Source organism: Xenopus laevis, chromosome 5L, assembly GCF_017654675.1.
Source record: "Xenopus laevis strain J_2021 chromosome 5L, Xenopus_laevis_v10.1, whole genome shotgun sequence".
Classification (NCBI taxonomy): Eukaryota; Metazoa; Chordata; class Amphibia; order Anura; family Pipidae; genus Xenopus; species Xenopus laevis.
The window spans coordinates 118,643,407-118,662,243 of NC_054379.1; the positions used below are offsets into that span (position 1 = coordinate 118,643,407).

General features: G+C 39.2%; 1 protein-coding gene across 12 annotated transcripts in view; it reads left to right on the plus strand.

The window, feature by feature from the left end:
• The first annotated feature begins 4,405 nt into the window (after nt 1-4,405).
• Nucleotides 4,406-18,837, plus strand: part of LOC108717011 (traf2 and NCK-interacting protein kinase) — a 166,949-nt gene continuing 152,517 nt past the window's right edge. For 4 of the 12 annotated variants that reach the window (XM_041563334.1, XM_041563337.1, XM_041563332.1 and 1 more), the window contains exon 1: nt 4,406-4,710. In XM_041563334.1, coding sequence (XP_041419268.1) covers nt 4,654-4,710 — 57 coding nt within the window. In that variant the 5' untranslated portion in view covers nt 4,406-4,653. The remainder of the gene's footprint in view (nt 4,711-18,837) is intronic. The other 8 variants (XM_041563331.1, XM_041563333.1, XM_018263696.2 and 5 more) reach the window with 3 other exon arrangements.

Here is an 18,837-nt window from a genome sequence, read left to right on the forward strand (position 1 = left end):
GTTTTGCAGGGATCATTTAGAATAATATTGAGCTGACTGTGCAAACATCAAACTTGTATCAAAGCCCTAAGGTGATTTTACAAAAGAGCTTATCAGTAAACAAGTTTAGCATTCAGTGCTGAGGAGGTCAGTTGATAGATATCTGGCATTCCTTCCATTCTGCGCATAGCTTTTGTATTATCTTCCTTGTGACAGTTTGGTAAATCCAGGCTGGAAAATTGGACTCTCTCTCTAGCTGCTGGACTTTTACTGTGTATAAATAGTGACTGTAAGAATTATGAAAAGCAGAAGCCAGCATTCTTTCCTCCAGTATCTCTGCAGTAGCAGCAGCAGCCCCCCAGGGCAGATCTAAGAAGATTGCTGTGCTGATTATTATGAAATCATTAGTCAAGACAATTTACAAGATTGCCAAAACAATGTAATGTACTGCTGAAATCCAGTCTATCTACAAGTCAGAAAACAACCAATTAAAGGTAAAATGGTAAAAAAAAAAGTGTAGTGTGCAATTTCAAATGCAATTTGTCATGGTTTTTAACCATAATTTCCATAATTCCAGTGTAATAGAAGGTGTAAAGGGGAGTTGCATCTAACCTACTGGCAACTAATACATAAAAATTCTTGCAATTCAAGGTGGTGGTATCTATCTCTGTGGTTCCCCAGCATCAATAAGAATACTTTTGCACAAATTGGAACAGAAGTGCAGATACACAGACGACTGCGTGAAATTGCAAGGAATGTGGTAGGACGCAAATCCCTAATGAGTTCGCAATTTTCGCTGTATCTATTTTTGTGCGGCTGCAACTGTGGTCGAAAATGGACCCTACAGTCTATTATTTATGTTTGTTTATTTATTTCCCTGTAAAGGAGAACTTCACCCAAAACAATGACAATTTTGCATGCTAAAAAAAATGAGTATCAAATTACAAATACACATTGAATAAAACTGTTAAATGATTTTTAAAGTTATTTGTAAATGTTATTTTTACTGAAAGAAGAATCTTCTTTTGCTTGTCTTGACTGTAGAAGCAATGTTTCAAATGTCAGCTCTCCTTCAGCCAAGATTCCAATGCCAACAATGCCTTGCATGCCCTTCCACGGGTCTGTTAAACAAAGAAAACACAATCACAAAACAGCCTTCTGAGTCTGACCAATTTGGCAGATTTTTAACCAGATACAGGAAAAGTCTGGTCGGCTGATATCTGGCTAAAAGTCACATCTTGTCTGATAGGTCCCCATAGGTCAACTATTGTCTGCATCATTGCCAACAAGTCTGTGAATATGTTTTCTAGACCTCTGTAGACATAAAATATATGTATACATATGTGCCACTTTTAATCACATTATTAGACTGTGCACATGAATACATTCCAGGTGCCAATGACACTGTTGTACTTCTCAGCCGTCTATGAGATAGTAGAGTAGGCTCTTTATAGCAGAACTCAACCCCCCCACTAATAAAACCCTACCCAGTACCCTACATAGTCCCCCCTCCCTGCTCTCCCCCCGCATAGGTAATAACACATTAAGTGCCCCTGATCCTTTACCTGCCTGTAAATGCAAAGTAAGTGCAACAAAGCTCATGGGTGCCATCTTCCGGCTCTTCAGATTTCTTTGGGTTCTCTTCCTTCCCTTCGGCAATTTCCGTCACTTTTGGTGCATTCACAGTTGCCACGAACAGGAAGACTGCTCCAACTGCGCATGCGCCAATATGGCGCTCACTTCCCGAAGAATCCTAAATATCAGGCTATGTCTTTGTGATCAAAGACCAATATTTCTGTGCCGTATGAAATACTCTTCACATACAGGGATGGTAAGTATATATAAAAGTGAGTTGAGACTATAATTCACATTTCTATTAGCAAATCTTCCCTTTTATATTCACTCACTGTACTTACTGCTTATTCTCTTGTATCCACATTGTTCAAATTGATCTACCATCTCCAACATCCTTCCACCTGCAATCACAGGTTCAGCCATATAAATTGTGAGTGATTAATTAGCTTTTTACATGTAGACTGTTGCTACCTATAAATTTAGGGGCTGATTCACTAAGGGTCGAATATCGAGGGTTAATTAACCCTCGATATTCGACTGGGAATTGAAATCCTTCGACTTCGAATATCGAAGTCGAAGGATTTAGCGCAGATAGTTCGATCGAAGGATAATTCCTTCGATCTAACGATTAAATCCTTCAAAGGATTTAAATCCAACGATCGAAGGAATATCCTTCGATCAAAAAAAGTTAGCCACGCCTATGGGGACTTTCCCCATAGGCTAACATTGACTTCGGTAGCTTTTAGATGCCGAACTAGGGGGTCGGAGTTTTTTTTAAAGAGACATTGCTTCGACTATCGAATGGTCAAATAGTCGAACAATTTTTACTACGAATCCTTCGATTCGAAGTCGTAGTCGAAGGTCGAAGTAGCCCATTTAATGGTCGAAGTAGCCCAAAAAAACCTTCGAAATTCAAAGTTTTTTACTTCGAATCCTTCACTCGAAGTTAGTTAATCGGCCCCTTAGTGAAATACTGTACCTGTGGTTAACTTGCCATGCACACAAAATATCCTTGTGTCCAAAATTGTCAGTCTCACTTCACAAGAAAGTTATACCTGGAATAAATTAGTTCAGGAATGTGTTAAACTGCAGAAAGGAATCATGTTGATAACAAAAATGACATTTCGAACAGGACATGTGTAAACACAGTTTTACCTCAAATTGACTCATACATATGTTTGCACACAAAGCGGCAACGTTTGATACCATTTGCATTACAGTCATTTTCCCCAATCATTAAGGATGCAGATATACAAGTTATAATCATAAAGGGCAACTAGCAATACCAGTCGTTCATCCTGATAATAACAATGTATAAAATCAGTGAGGCATATTCTATGTATTGGAACGTCCTTGTTGTGCCAAATTAAATAAAATCCTTATGTAGACAGGGTGAATGTACAGAATTCTTACATGCCACAGTCGCAAAAAGGTGGACAAAAGAGGTGCTTATGGATCTTCTTGGATCTTCCCATCATACTGTTCTCCTGAATATGTTGGCACTATATTAACTATTATAATGATAATAATCCACCTCCCCTATCTACCTGCTCTATATCCAGCTCCTCTCCCCCTGGCAGACACACACAGCTACACCGCTGCTGCCCCCCCCCAAGGCAAGGCTGCCCAGCTAGCTCCATCTGCTACATTATAAGGCGCCCTCTTGAACCCATACTGCCCATAAGATAACATTCCTCTCCAGTGAGAGGCCAAGACGGATTAAAAAGTATACACAGATTAAAAAGTATACATCTAAAGACAGAGTTACGCTACATAAACTATAGCTTGTTTTGGCCTGGCCTAAATGGTTTTGGGCATGAAAAGTGGCACCAAAGTGGCATTAGTTTATTTTAGTGAATATGTAACTAATACTTATAAGAGGGATGCCCTGCATAAAATCAATCTTGTTCCAGCCTAGCCCGAAATCCTTCTGGGCAGGAAAAGTGGCATCAAAGTGGGCATTTTTTGCAATTCTGCTTTTTTGGATAAGCAACAAGGGTTCAGAAGGGGTTAAATGACTTTGGCGAACCGATTTCAAAGTATATATGGTCAGAGAGGGATGCCCCACATAAAATCCATCTTGTTCCAGCCTGACCCGAGCAGTATCAGACTGGGATGCCAGGGGCCCACCAGAAAACCTTAGACAGTGAGCCCACTTTCCAAACTATTATTCCTCCTCTCCTCACTCAACCGCTTTATTCTTCTAGTCTTTTATATCTACTTACTATATTTCTCCATTGTTAAGCATTTTCCCCATAAAGGAATAGGTAAGGATCATGAAATAGGCTAAATGGTTAGAAGCAAGAGGGGCCACTGACACCTGGTCCCAGAGGGAGTTTTGCTGGTATCTCGGTGGGCCAGTCCGACACTTGGCCACTTATTCAAAAAGGCAGAATTGCAAAATTGCCCACTCTGATGCCACTTTGACTGCCCTGAACGCTTTTTGGCCAGGCTGTAATGAGATGTATTATAGAGGCATCTCTCTCTGGGTATAGATACTTTGAAAATTTTAATTGGTGGCCCAAAGTAATTTAACCCTTAAAGCATCATTTATTCACCAGACCGAATAAGAAACGAATTCCACATTGGTGCCACTTATTCATGCTCAAAACCAGGTCAAACCAAGCTGCAGTTTATGTAGGGCAGCCGTGTGTATAAATGTATGCTTTTTAATCTGTGCTCCAAGGTTATTTCATTCTTTAAAACATTAATTACTTATTCCCTGACTGAATGTTAAAGTAAGTTCAGTGCACGAGTAGAAACAGGTCAAATAAGAAAAGAAAAGCGACTTCAGCTCACACCCCGCTCGGCTGTGGCTCCTCCCAGGAAGCAGTGACAGGCTTGTCTCAGCAGCTCCTCTCCATCCCTCCACTGTGTGAGTCTTATTCTTTCTCTCAATGCAGCTGCCATCCAGGCAGAGCCCCAGCATGTCCTACAGCAAGTGCTCCTGCAAGCCTCGCCCGCCTCCTCTCTCATAGCAGCACCGCAAGCCTCACACCTCGGGCGGGACCACTGCATGCCGGCCTTGGGCTCCGGGACTAACAGCAGCAACGTGGGAAGAACGGGGAGCAGTGTACAATATACACGAGAAAAGGAAACATGGCGAGCGACTCCCCGGCTCGTAGCCTGGATGAGATAGATCTGTCGGCGCTGAGGGTGAGTGATGCCTCTGGGCTTTCATCGGGGGAGGCTGCTGCAGCCGGAGATCAGCCTGATGTTTATTGTGCCAGTGCTACAAAGGGAGAGCTGGCTCTGCTCCTATGGGATTATTATTATTATTAATATTATTATTACACACAATCATGCACACTCCTATCATTTGCCATTGTCACTGCACTCCTATTGTGAATGGAATGGTCAGAGCAGAACGATGTGTGAATGACAGGCACAAAGACACTCGTCTTTATATACTTAGATCATTATATACCTACATCATTATATACCTACATCATTATATACCTATATCACTATATACCTATATATCATTATATACCTATATATCATTATATACCTATATATCATTATATGCCTATATATCATTATATACCTATATCACTATATACCTATATATCATTATATACCTATATATCATTATATAACTACATCATTATATACCTTTATCATTCTATACCTAGATCATTCTATACCTAGATCATTCTATACCTTTATCATTCTACACCTATATTATATACCTATCCTCTTTCTTGAGCCTCTTGCAGATGCAGATGTGCATAGAAACCCAGCAGATTCATTCCACAAAGCCAATCTATGCACTGTGCATTCATATGATCATCTAATGGGAGGGGGATGGACTATTAGCCAGAAGAGGAAGGGGTCAGTTTCCATTTATATCTGCTGAATATGCACATGGGGGCTGCTCTGCAAATCAGTTCATTGCTGTATTGTATGGTTGATCACATAAATGCTTCCCTGCCGCTGCCCTGCCTTCATTTGCCATTATCAGTATCTGCTGTTACCACTGCAATACCCAGCATTCTTCGGCAGCAAAAGGCAGAGGAGGATGCTGGTAGTTGTAGTTCAGCAGTCACTAAAGGGCCCCAGGTACATCACTGACATCAGTTCATCAGTTCATTGCTGTATTGTATGGTTGATCACATAAATGCTTCCCTGCCGCTGCCCTGCCTTCATTTGCCATTATCAGTATCTGCTGTTACCACTGCAATACCCAGCATTCTTCGGCAGCAAAAGGCAGTGGAGGATGCTGGTAGTTGTAGTTCAGCAGTCACTAAAGGGCCCCAGGTACATCACTGACATAAGGCACATTGGGGTTTCTCAACCCTTCATTGTATAATGCCATTCTTCTGTTTTGTGTGTATGCTATTATATTTTGAATGACACAGCCGTGTAGAAAGGCCACGCCGACAAAGACCACATTGTTGACGGAGGGGGGGGGGCAATTTGGTATTCTCATTGGTGAATTATGTGGAAGATTGAATTTAGCCTAGAGATCCACTGTGCAAACGGAGAAAATGCTCATTGAATTCCACTAGCCATCAAGCCCTTCTTGCAGTAGAGTTCCTGAGACAATAAGGTCGAAGGCATAGTAACCAGACAATTGTCAGGTCAAAAGGCTGCTTTCATCATGGTAGATTTTTGTTGCATTGCTGTGTGCTGCCTCTTACATCGTTAGCATATTTGGTTTAAATCGACCCCTGCCTCGTTCCACTGTTTGGTGTGGGGCTATCTGTTTTCATTATCCACTGTACAACACATCAGCCATTGTTAAAGGGTGCCATGTTCGCTTTGGAAAAAGCACATAAATATATATATATATATATATATATATATATATATATATATATATATATATATATATATATATATATATACAAGTGGAATGCCTGTAAGATAGCAGCAGTCTCTGATCTGCAGGGACTCGCAAATCTGGCTTCCTAAAATGACCTGTGCTAATGAGGGCTGTGCTGTGCTCGCTGTCATGTTCACATGGTGTCTGAAAGAAACAGGATTCTTTGTATGGCTGGATGTGCCAGACTATTGTACAGTCAGCGAGATTACGGATGGACATGGCTCGTAGGACTATTTCAATTGAGAGTCTTATATCTGCTTCAATGCTCCGGCTTGCTGGTATATCCCAAGCCTAAAGCAGAAATATATATAAAGTCAGTGGACCCAGCACATTACTTGAATTAAACGTTTCTTTTTTAAACAATATCTTGCTCATATATATCTGACTGTACCCATTGAAATAAATCCTTAAGGCTTTAGATGGATGCGATCTCCATTATGTTTCCATTATGTTTTGAGTTGGTGTTCTGAATCTATAGTGCATATCCACAACGTATTAACCCTTTGAGGCCTTATGCTGTGGTTGCTTCAATCCAATTTCTGCTCTTCTTGGAGGAAAACTATTTATGATCATAGTGGAAGGTCAGAAACCATATTGATGGCATGAAGGTTTCCCAGTCATTTCACGCTGCCTGAATGTTAAATCGATAGTGCATCGGCTGCCTGAGTGGAAAGGATAGCGGTGCTTAGAGGTTTTTCTGGATTGCCATTAGTTCTTTTCCCTGCTGGCTTACCTTGAGATTCTTGTCAAGGGTCAAGTCTGTTGCAGAAACAACCTTGGGCACTGGACCTGTCCAAACAGAGCCTGACGAGGACAGCTTGTTTTTTTTCTGCAGCGGGCCTGTCAAATGTTTGAAGCTCTGCAGGCATCCAAGGGCTCCAGAGTCATAACACTCCATTCAACTGCTTTCTAGCCACAATTTGGCACACTTACTGGATGTGGCTGAGTGTTTTTAATAATGATGGTTTTGATATAATGATATTTATGTATATTTTTGCATTTTATGCATTTTATGCAATGCTTAATTTGGATTTAAATGAGCAATGTGCTGTTCTTGGCATTCAACAAAAACCAGCAGGTAGCATTCTGTATTATTTCACCCAACACATATTGTGCTGTTTAGAATTTCAAATCAATGCTTTGAAATCACAGGCTTGATTGAGTACTGTTAACCCATTTGCCACCTAAAAGGACGTCTGCCTTATAAGAAAAAAAAAGTCTGCTTCATCAGCAGGATTGTGGTATACTTTTGTTAAAACATTATTGCTGTTCCTGCTAGCTTGTGGTTGTGCCCTATTTCAGTGTATGCAATTCATTTTTCCACAATGTAACTTGCTTAGAGGAAGTCTCTGTAATCTCCAGTCATTTTTGTGTGTGTATTCAACAGTTATTGTCCCTGTACGGTTTTATTAGGGATAAACCGCTAATTTTTCCACTGTTTAATGTGTCTATAAATATGCAAGACAACTTCTGATTATTGTAGTTGAGGAGGTGGCTGGTTGTCTTTGGTATATCAAACAGCTAGTCAGGGGGATTATATAGTGAATAAAGTACCCCCTATTATAAAACATAAGTCACCAAGGAGTTCCATGACCATAGAAAAACACAAAGCAGAAGGCCGTGTTTTTATGCAGGTCATCAAACTCTGATGTGACTTCTAATATCCTCATATTTTGCAGCAGGGGGTACATTATTTATTATAATACACACGTTACAGTGAGCCATGTGACAGAAATGACATCACTAAGCTCCCATTATAACTGCTGACATCACCAAGCAACATTATAATTTAAAGGGATATCATTTACAGGCTATTGGTCATCTTTTCTGAGCTTAGTTGCTCAGTTGTGGACATTGTTGGTTTTTTTCCTTTGGGTGATGCGATACAATGTTGCTAGTAAAGCTATGGAATTTTTTTAAGGGGTTGTTCTCCTTCCAAACACTTTTTTCAATTCAGCTGTTTTTGGATTATTTACTGTTTTTCCAAAATCTAAGTTTAAAGTTGAATGTGCGTGTCTCTGGTGATTGAGTCTGGCAGCTCAGTAATTCAGGTGCAGACTCTAAACTGTTACAATTTTGCAGCATTTAGCGGATACATTTCTCAGCAGCTTCTCTGGAAACTATTGTATCAATTCTAACAGCGGCCTGCAATAAAACCCAGAGGTTCTGCTCAGCAGGGACAAAGAAATGTATCAACTAAATGTATCCATTTAGAACAGTTTACAGGGTCGGCGACCCCCCTCCCTAGAGCTGCTTCAGAAGGTGAAAAATGACACTTTATTAGAAAAACGGTCACACATAGAAAATAGAAAGTCATTGGAAAAAGTCGTTATTTCTTGTGATCTATCTGAAAACAACTAGTTGTTTGAAGGTGAACTACCCCTTTAAACAGAAAGTAATTATCCAGAAACCTATGAATTAAGGGAAGGCCGTCTCCCTTAGACTACATTTTCATAAAAATTTTTTTTTTTCTTATCTATAATAATAAAACTTTACATTGATTGTTACTAAGCTTTGCCATATTGGTGGCAAGACAATCCTATTGGGTTATAATTTCTGAGCAGATTTAAACTATTGAGATCCAAAGTTGGAAAGCCCCCTTATCTGGAAAACCCCAGGTCCAGTGCATTTTGAATAATAGGCTCCATACCTGTATAGCTTATCATGCAGTGCCTTCACTAAACCTTTTGCGTTTTTATTAGAAGCATATTAGTTACTTATACTCTAACCATAGCCATAGACGCACAGATTAGATCGCATGATTTTCGTATCGTGTGTCCAGTGTCCCGACATTTATATTGCCATGCCGATCGGTTGATCGGAGAGGTTAGAAATTTTTTGTCGGCTGCCGATCATATCTCTGCATGTATTGACGATCGGACGATTTTCAGTGGGAGACTGTCACCAGCTTGGTCAGACATAAACTTTCGTACGATTGCTGTAGGCTAAGAACATTGGCTGATATGTTCTTTTACTGCTTTATTTGGTCTGAATGGTTAGTGGCAGGTTGGGAGTATGATCGTCCGATATTGAGGTAAAATCTTTGCCTCTATGGCCAGGACATTGAGGTTGCCAATATACAAAGCAATCACATTTGTGATCTGCAGTTATATGGCAGGTCTGAGTCTGTATTTGTCCCTCTTTATTTATTTGAAGACGTTTGGCTCAGGGCTTTTTTATGGCTGCAGATTTAGTTTTTGATGCAAATTGTCTGGAAGTTATGGCAAAAAAGTTAGCAGAGGGGATGGGGCTATTTGCTTGTGACTCTTTTGGCACAGGTCTGCTTCACATATTTATGTAATACACTGTGGGAACCCTGAAATTACCAAAATGTTTAAGGTGGCGATAGCTCCAGGGTCCCTCGGTGCCTTTAAGCACATTTATGCTCAGTTGAACAGAGGGTGTGGGTCAGATGCAATGGTACAACTATATGGAAATGCAAGATGCATTGTTTTATCCAAGTACCTTTAATGAATAGTATCAATTTAAGCACAGCCTTGCATACATCAAGCCTCAGGGGCACTGTATTTATGCTCCTAAATGAGCCCTAAAGTGTGTTTTTATTAGAATAGTTAAGCTTCGTGCACTTCATGTTTGACATGCTTTTATAAATGAATTAAAATGGCTATACATACGACTGTATTTGTGATAGCAGTATTTCATTTTTGGATTTAATTTATGTGGTAATACATCAGATATCTCTCTCATGTGAAACCCATACATTTTAAAATGCCATGGTAAAGCTGGCCATAGACGCAAAGATCTCATCGTACGAATCGAGGATTCGTATGATTTTCAGAACGTGTGTGGAGAGTCCCGTCATTTTTCGTCCGGCGGAGATCGGTTGTTTAGTAGATCGGACAGGTTAGAAAATTTCTGTCGGCTGCCGATAATATCTCTGCGTGTATTGCCGATCATACGATTTTCAGTGGGAGACTGTCATTAGCTTTGTCTATCATACGATTGCTGTCAGGGGCAGAACACATTGGCTGATCTGTTCTTTAACTACTTTATTTGGTACGATCGGATCTTTGCGTCTGTGGCCAGCTTTAGTTTGATTGAACCAGAGAAATGACCCAGACATTCTGCATAGATAGCATAGTGTAATTTGACACATAAAGAAGCACTATGAAGTGAGAGGACATGAAGTCCATGAAGACTTCATGCATTAGGCCTTGGGAATTCTAATAGGGACTGCCTGCCATGTTTCTGTATACTGTCTCACTGAGATATTTAAATATTTACTGGATCTAATCCTTATTCATGATACCTTCTTTAAACTCTTACATTTTTTTGTGAAATGCTGTAGTGTCACCCAGTTGTTATTCATTCAAATAATTATATGTTCATGATATTTTATCTTAGTATGATAACCAGACAGAATACATATTCCATCTGGGCAACAAACCACTATTTCATATGAAAGTCATTTTAATTCCATTGCGCTTTTAACATTTCTGTAAAATAACTGTTAAAATAGATTCTGTTGGGTTCTGGAGATGTGCCACCAAGGGATGGGAAAAAGCTTGTGCTTGCCAGGGATGCACCTAACTCAGACTCTTGTATTGATCTGTAGAAGGAAGAAAGCAGGTACCGGCACACAGGTGCAATTCAAGTAGGGGAATTAACCCTTACGTGTTTATTCAGTCGACACACAACGTTTCGGGGGGCACTCCCCCTTCGTCAGGTGACGAGGGGGAGTGCCCCCCGAAACGTTGTGTGTCGACTGAATAAACACGTAAGGGTTAATTCCCCTACTTGAATTGCACCTGTGTGCCGGTACCTGCTTTCTTCCTTCGTGCAGTATCGTGGAAGTGCCGACTTCCTAGGGTCTGAGCACCAGGTCTACTACTCCTTAGGGCTCGGGTGTGCACGTGAGTGTGTGTCTATATTGATCTGTAGAAGAACAGCATTTTGACTTCCTAAAACACAGTAGTTGTCCCTAAACTTTTTTTTAACTGTGAGCCACATTTAATTGTGAAAAGAGTTGGGGAGCAACACAAGCATAAAAAATTATCCTGGGGTGCCGAATTAGGGCTGTTGTTGACTAGTTGGACCCTTATGAGGAATTTCAGTCTAAGGGAGGCTCTGTTTGGCAGAACACCTGGTTTTTATGCAATCAAAACTTGCCTCCAAGCCAAGAATTCAAAAATGAGCACCTGCTTTGAGGCCACTGGGAGCAACAGCTAAGGGGGGTTGGTGAGCAACATGTTGCTCATGTGCCACTGATTAGGGATCACTGTCATTGAGGGTTACACTGAATAAAAGACTGTGCCTTATGTTTTGATATCCAGTGAGCAATTGTTGTGAGGGAACAGGCCAGAATTTCAATGCATTGTGAATGAGCCATTATACAGCATATAATTTACCATGGTTTGAATCTGAAGTGGGAATAGTAGCCCACCTTTAACAGTCAAGATGCTAATTTCTTTCTTTAATTTGCTTCACACTTACCATAGTCAACAGCAGGAAAGGTGTGGTTTACGTTCCATGTGGTGCACAAATATTGGAATGATTGCGGCTGCGTTTTATTCTGTAAAGAAGAATGATCATGTTTTTTTTTATAAGAACAGTCGCTGGTGGATTAAGAAGATAGAAAAAACGATTACATGCAACCATCCTGATTTGCAAATCATCATAAACTATAAGTCCCCATGCCCCCAGCCCCCTTTGAAGGTTAAATTCTGTTCCATAGTCCTAGTTCTAAGCCTTGGCAGCGATTCTATAAGCTGAGATAATGCCATAATGGCCATAGCTCCCACTGGTTTGAAAGGAGCATGTATGTTGGTATGGTTAAATAGAAAGGGCATATGTGCCCAAAGCAAACTTGTATACATTGCAGTATTACCCATCGTAGCTTGCTTAGACGTCCCTATACTCTCCAGTTACTTTTGACTATGTATTAAACAGTACTTTTTTCTGTTCTGTTTAGGTAAGGTTTTATTATGGGTAACCAGCACCTTTGCTGCTTTTCATTGTGTCTAGGGGGCCCATTTACTTAGTTCGAGTGAAGGAATAGAATAAAAAAAACTTCGAATTTCGAATGTTTTTTTTGGCTAGTTTGACCATCGAAATGGCTACTTTGACCTTCAACTACGACTTCGATTCGAACTAAAAATCGTTCCAATATTCGACCATTCGAAAGTACTGTCTCTTTAAAAAAAACTTCGACCCCCTAGTTCGCCACCTAAAACCTACCGAAGTCAATGTTAGCCTATGGGGAAGGTCCCCATAGGCTTTGGAACAATTTTTAGGTTGAAGAAAAATCGTTCGATCGATGGATTAAAATCCTTCGAATCGAGCGATTTTTCGTTTGATCAAACTATTTGCTCGACTTCGATATTTGAAGTCAAAGGATTTCAATTCAGCAGTCGAATATCGAGGGTTAATTAACCCTCGATATTCGACCATAAGTAAATTTGCCCCTAGGTGTCTAAGGGGTCTATTTGTCATGCTGTGTAAAAGTGGAATGAAACATTACCGGGGATGTCTCCTATACCGTCCAATCAGCAATTAGATTTCAACAGTTAGAAAACAAAAGCAAAGGTCTGATTGGTTGCTATGAGCAACATCACCAGCAATGTTATTCTCTTTTTACATAGCAAAATAAATAGACCCCTAAGTATACAAGACAATTTCTGATTATTGGAGTGAGGGAGTTGTCATTGTTTATCAGGCAGCCAGTCAGGGTGATTATATGATCATGCACCCCATATCTATAATAATTTATGCAGTACATAGGTGCTTGGCCACCTTTTCTAAGACGTTTTCTGTGCTTAGCTGCCCAGCTGTGGACTTTGTTGGTGGAACTGTGCAGACTTTTTGTCCTTTGGGTGATGTGATACAATGTGGCTAGTATAGCTTTCCCTTAAGATGGAGTGCAGCACCTTCACTAAACCTTTTAAATTTTTATTAGAAGCATTCTCATTATTTTATACTCTGTCCTTTTGCGCCTAGTAACAAATTATCTGCCAATACGCAAAGTAATCACATATCTATATGGTAGTCTGTATGTGTCCCTCTTTATTTACTTTAAGATATTTCGCTCAGGGCTCTTTTTACGGCTGCAAACATGGTTTTTGATTCAAATTGTCTGCTAGGTGTGGCTAAAAAGTTTAGCATTGAGGATGTGGCTATTAGAGTATGCTTCACGTATTGATGCAATACACTGGGAGAACCCTTCTCAATTCAACAGTGGGTGAGGGATGGGTGCACTGGTAGTGAGTGCAGCTATATGGAAATGCATGTTTGGACGCATGTGCCTTCAATGAATATTATCAATATAAGCATACCTAATCGTTCAAAGTAGGCCTGTATATATTGCAATGTAACATACACAGAGACAATTGTAAATGTTTCATTTTTCTTATCTGCAAAATAATAACAAAAACCTGTTTTTTCTGCTCTGTTTTTGTCCTGATGTCCATGTACTGTTGCAGCTTTACTACTTTATTACTAGTACTAGTGCAGCATCGGGAACATTAATCAATGTGACACAATGCAGAAATAAATGCTGTATATAACTTAGGCTGTAGTGGCCCATCTATATTCAGATAGTTATCCATGTTGGCCCTTCTAATTACATTTTGATGCCAGGCATGTGCTGAATGATTGTTGTGTACCGGTCAAATATTGGCAAAGCCAATTTGAGTGGGACTGTGTGTTATGGTATAGATCCCAAAGGGCATCAGTCTAAAGCAGTCTCAATAGTATTTTATACAGCCCATGCAAGGACTCAGCTACTGTTTTTGATTATTTTAAATATTAGTTAATTTTATTTTACACAGATGGATAGTAACACTCCCAAAAGTGTTGTTTTTAATAAATTCTTCTGTAAAAAATACCTTCTGTAAAGCTTTAGTTGGCTTGCAAGGCCATGCTAGCTGATAATAAAGCTCAGGTATTATTGCTGTGCCCCATAGCACCATTTTGTTCTTTATCGGAGCTCCTGGCATGCCAGCCCCTCAGTACAGGGATAGACTGGAGGTCTTGCCTGGCTAATGATGCTTGCTTCTGGAAATTACAAAAGCAGCAGATATCTTTGTTTGACTTATATCTTAATACACATATTTGCTTGTTAATTCTGCAGCCATCATTTTTTTTTGTCACATGGTTTTTGTTGAACCTGTGGGGACTGAAAACAATGTGAAGTCTATGCTTTTAATAGTGTTGGAGAGCTTCTAGTTAATAATGGAAAATACACAACATCTTCTTCTCTGTGCTTTTCTTATACCACGCATGGGAAACGTCTCAGCATGGAATAGTTATTACTGTTCCGTATTTGTCATGATTGTATGCATAATTAGCCTGAATATGTGCAGTTTATGAAAATCTGCAATCTCTAGCCAGTGGCTTAAAGGATATATCCACTCAGTATCTTATTGTTATGTAAAATATCATAGTTTCTCTCTGTCTGAATTATATGTTCTGTACCCTGGTTGTATTTATGCCTTTTGTAAAGTGCTGCATACACTTGATGCTATATAAATAAGAATCATCATATTAGGGCTTATTTATTAGTGATGGATATTGATGTAGAATAGTCTTTTTAATGTTCTCATTTACAGCAGAGAATGTGTGGTGCTGAACCTCACTGATACAATAACCACATCCTTAGAAAGACCTTATTTCTTTACCGAGACATTGTAGACTTGCTAGCAATGTCATTTTGTGTTTTGATTGAAATTAAGTTATTTTTGTTATTGTGTGGATTTGTGTATGTGTGTGTATATATGTATGTACAATATGTATATGTGTGTGTGTTGTATATACTCCAATAAGGACTTAAGGTTTCAGTAAAAAGAAAGTGGAAAGCATATGTTATAAAGTCAGATAATGAATGACATTGCATTAGAGTGGAGAAATAAGAAAGTGCTTAGTGCCCATATTAAAAAGACTGAAATCTCTCCCGAAGCAGGTACAGTGTTATTACACGGATCTGCCTATCACAGATCAGATTTCCCACAGATTGGGTAGTACAAATCCTGGTAATCCTCCTACAAGTTATTTTTTTTTTCCAGCTCTGTGATATCTTCTGATTCACTGTCTGGTCATTACAAATTCCCCTTACAAGACAGGGCTGAAGAGAAGCAAAAAATAGAAAAAGGTTAGATTTACTGTGCTATAAGCACCAAATCCGCTGCTTATTGAAAAGGGGAGTAAGATGCTGATATTGTGGGCAGGATTATGGTGACTGTAGACCTTGTAGAAACTAGCACAGGCAGAATAAGGGGCATTTACACACACACACACCACCACAAAACCTAAAAAGTCTCAGGTACAGCAAATGAAACCTACAGACACACATATACACACACAAAACCTGTACAGGTATAGGATCCCTTATCCGGAAACCCGATATCCAGAAAGCTCCGAATTACAGAATGGCTGTCTCCCATAGACTCCATTTTATCCAAATAATCCAAATTTTTAAAAATGATTTCCTTTTTCTCTGTAATAATAAAACAGTAGCTTGTACTTGATCCCAACTAAGATATAATTAATCCTTATTGGAAGCAAAACCAGCCTATTGGGGTTATTTAATGTTTAAATGAATTTCTAGTAGACTTAAGACATGAAGACCCAAATTATGGAATGATCCATTATCCGGAAAACCCCAAGTCCCGAGCATTCTGGATAACAGGTCCCATACCTGTACTTTAATCATGCTTGTTAGCTAACATAATTGATTACTATTTCGGTTTTCTGTTGTATTTCTTGCTTCAGTCATAGTACAAGTATGGGACCTGTTATCCAGAATGCTTGGGACTCAGATTTACAAAACACCAACTATAGTTTACTGGATGTTTTTAGAGCTGAACCCCCCCCCCCCTTAAAAGAACAGATAGGAACGTATTTATTAAAATGCATTAAATACTGTACTGCATTTGGGATAACACAAGAAAGTATAATTCGTCATCTTACCCATACAGTACCTACCTATGCTCAGAACATCCAAAAACAAGTCTGGGTCAGGAGACAATTCTAATTGTAATAGCATTTGACCTGTGAATATGTCTGTTTAATGGACCATCAGACCATTGATAAGTTAGGTATTGTAATATCTATTGGCAGGAATGGAGATGAAAAAACAGTTGGACAACTTTCATATTGGGATCATTATCAATAAGGACAAAGCCAGGCCTAATTCAGAGTTTGATGGCAATGTGCATTTTAACAGACCCAGGGAGTAATGAAATAAGAGGTGCAAATGTTGTTGCTACTTGTCTATTAAATTGTAACAACATTAGCATGTAGCAATTTCTGTTAAAAAACAGACATCTGATCTGTTGTTGTGGTTTACTAGACCTGGGAAAACTTTGTGCATGATTGCATAGGGACTTTATACCCATCTGAGAAAAAACCCACCCTTTTTTATGGTAAGTCCCTTTTTATTGCACTCCGGGCCTCCCTTATTCATTGGGGCCTGTGAAAGTCTGCCTCTTCCCCCCACCAATGATGTCCCTGTTATTATACTGCTTGTCTTTCATTTTAAGCTAAGTTTACTTTGGTCTTGCACTAGCTGATCCTTGTTGGTCTGTTAATAATTTTCTCCTTAGCAATAGTATATTAAACCTTTTTCTAGTAGCATCTAAGTAGGGAACTCATGTAAATTGCACCCTAGCCTGTTGCACGCAGCTTCCATTAGGTTCTTTCACCTCAAGCCTATCGGGGATTTCCGTGGCAGACCATCTCGGTACATTGCACAGAGACTTCCTGTGCAGACATTTTGTATGATTTGTAATGCTTTAAATGTGAATATATGTAACAGAGGTAGTAATCAAAATCATTGTCAATTGGCTGACATCTGGCCTAAGGAAATGGTAAGTGGAATTGTAAGCACGTGTAACACTTCTACTACATGTAACTTTTTTCTTTTACAGTATAACCAATCACTCTAATTAAACATCCACTGTAGGCTACCTGTTCATATATTTGCACAAAAACGTTTGTTTTTATTTTTATTGCAATATGAAGGCTTTGATAGTCTGCTTCCTCAACCCAACTTTTTTCTACTGCAAACAACCCAAACTTACTGTATATCGATAGCGAATAGCGAGTTAGAGAAGGGGACGTTTTTCTGTGACAGCATGAGTGTCATGGTTGCAACCTCAAAAAAATTGTAGGCCGAGGATCTCACAAGTATATTGTAAAGTATTGCTGTAAGGAAAAAACTATAATAAAAACTATTTCTGAATAAAATTAAAAAACATCAACTGTAGTTTAGTGGATTTTTTTTTTATATAAGAGCTGCAGCCCCCCTTAAAAAGAGCACATAGGGGCATATATATATATATATATATATCACCAGTGGTGTTGCCCATAGTAATCAATCAGCAATTGGATTTAAACAGCCACTTACAAGTTAGAAAACAAAGCAAATATTTGATTGGTTTCCATGGGCAACATGGTGTTTGTCTCCAGTGTTTATAAATATGCCCCACAGTGTTTTAATGCACCTTAGACTATTGCAGAGGATCAGTGAGTAGTCTAGTGTACAATTATATTACAATGATATTACAATGAGAGTAAGAATATTACAGTGAGGGTAACAATTGATGGTAATAGATATGATGTAGAATCAGAGATAATAAATGCATTGTAGGGTAAAGGCCATACATGAGCAGATTTAAGCTGCAGATTTGACCTATTCAGACCAAGTAGGCAGCTTATCTACGTGTATAAGGGGCCCTCCGATGAGGCATCTGAACTGATCTCTGGCTTAAAATTGGGCAATTTTTGACTGGTCAGGTTTAAAAATTTTGCCAGGGCAAAGTGCACATCAGCTCATTGATGTGGTCTTCACCCCAGTGCACTGCATACCGTTGGCGTGATTCAGTTGTTTTTTGCCTTCAGGTCAAAGCATTGGATCGGCCCCGTATTACTCATCTCAAGCTGGGCATATAGAGGAAAGATCCAATTGTCTCTCAAACTCACCGAACTCCAGTTAATGATGTGCATTCCTGTTAAAGATCATGTATCTGGACAATACTACTGCCAGCTCATTATTTGTGATGCACGGAATACGTAATTTTTGGATTCGACAGAATACTGAAATCTCTACAATATATTTGTTCAAATACAGAACCAAATACAAACCTTAATTCAGATTTGAGATAAAAAAAAAAATCATAATTTCTGAAAAAATGCAGCTTTCAGTTGTCCTATGTCCTATGAATTTACGGGTTTCATCAATGTGAGTCCTCTGAGTGTTAATTGCTGTGTTTCTTTGCTAATCCTCATAAAGTAACATATCATCCTCATATAAAATGTTGAAAAATCCACTTTAGAAACTGTACATCTGCCTTACTTCCTGCAAAACACACTCATTGGGGACCTTTTAAGACAAAGACAGTGGGAGAGGGTATCAATCAGATGTTCAGTCACATGTTTCTCTTTAATATTCCCCATTTTCCAGGGCAAGCTTTATTTTAGGTCAGAAGTGCCCATACTTT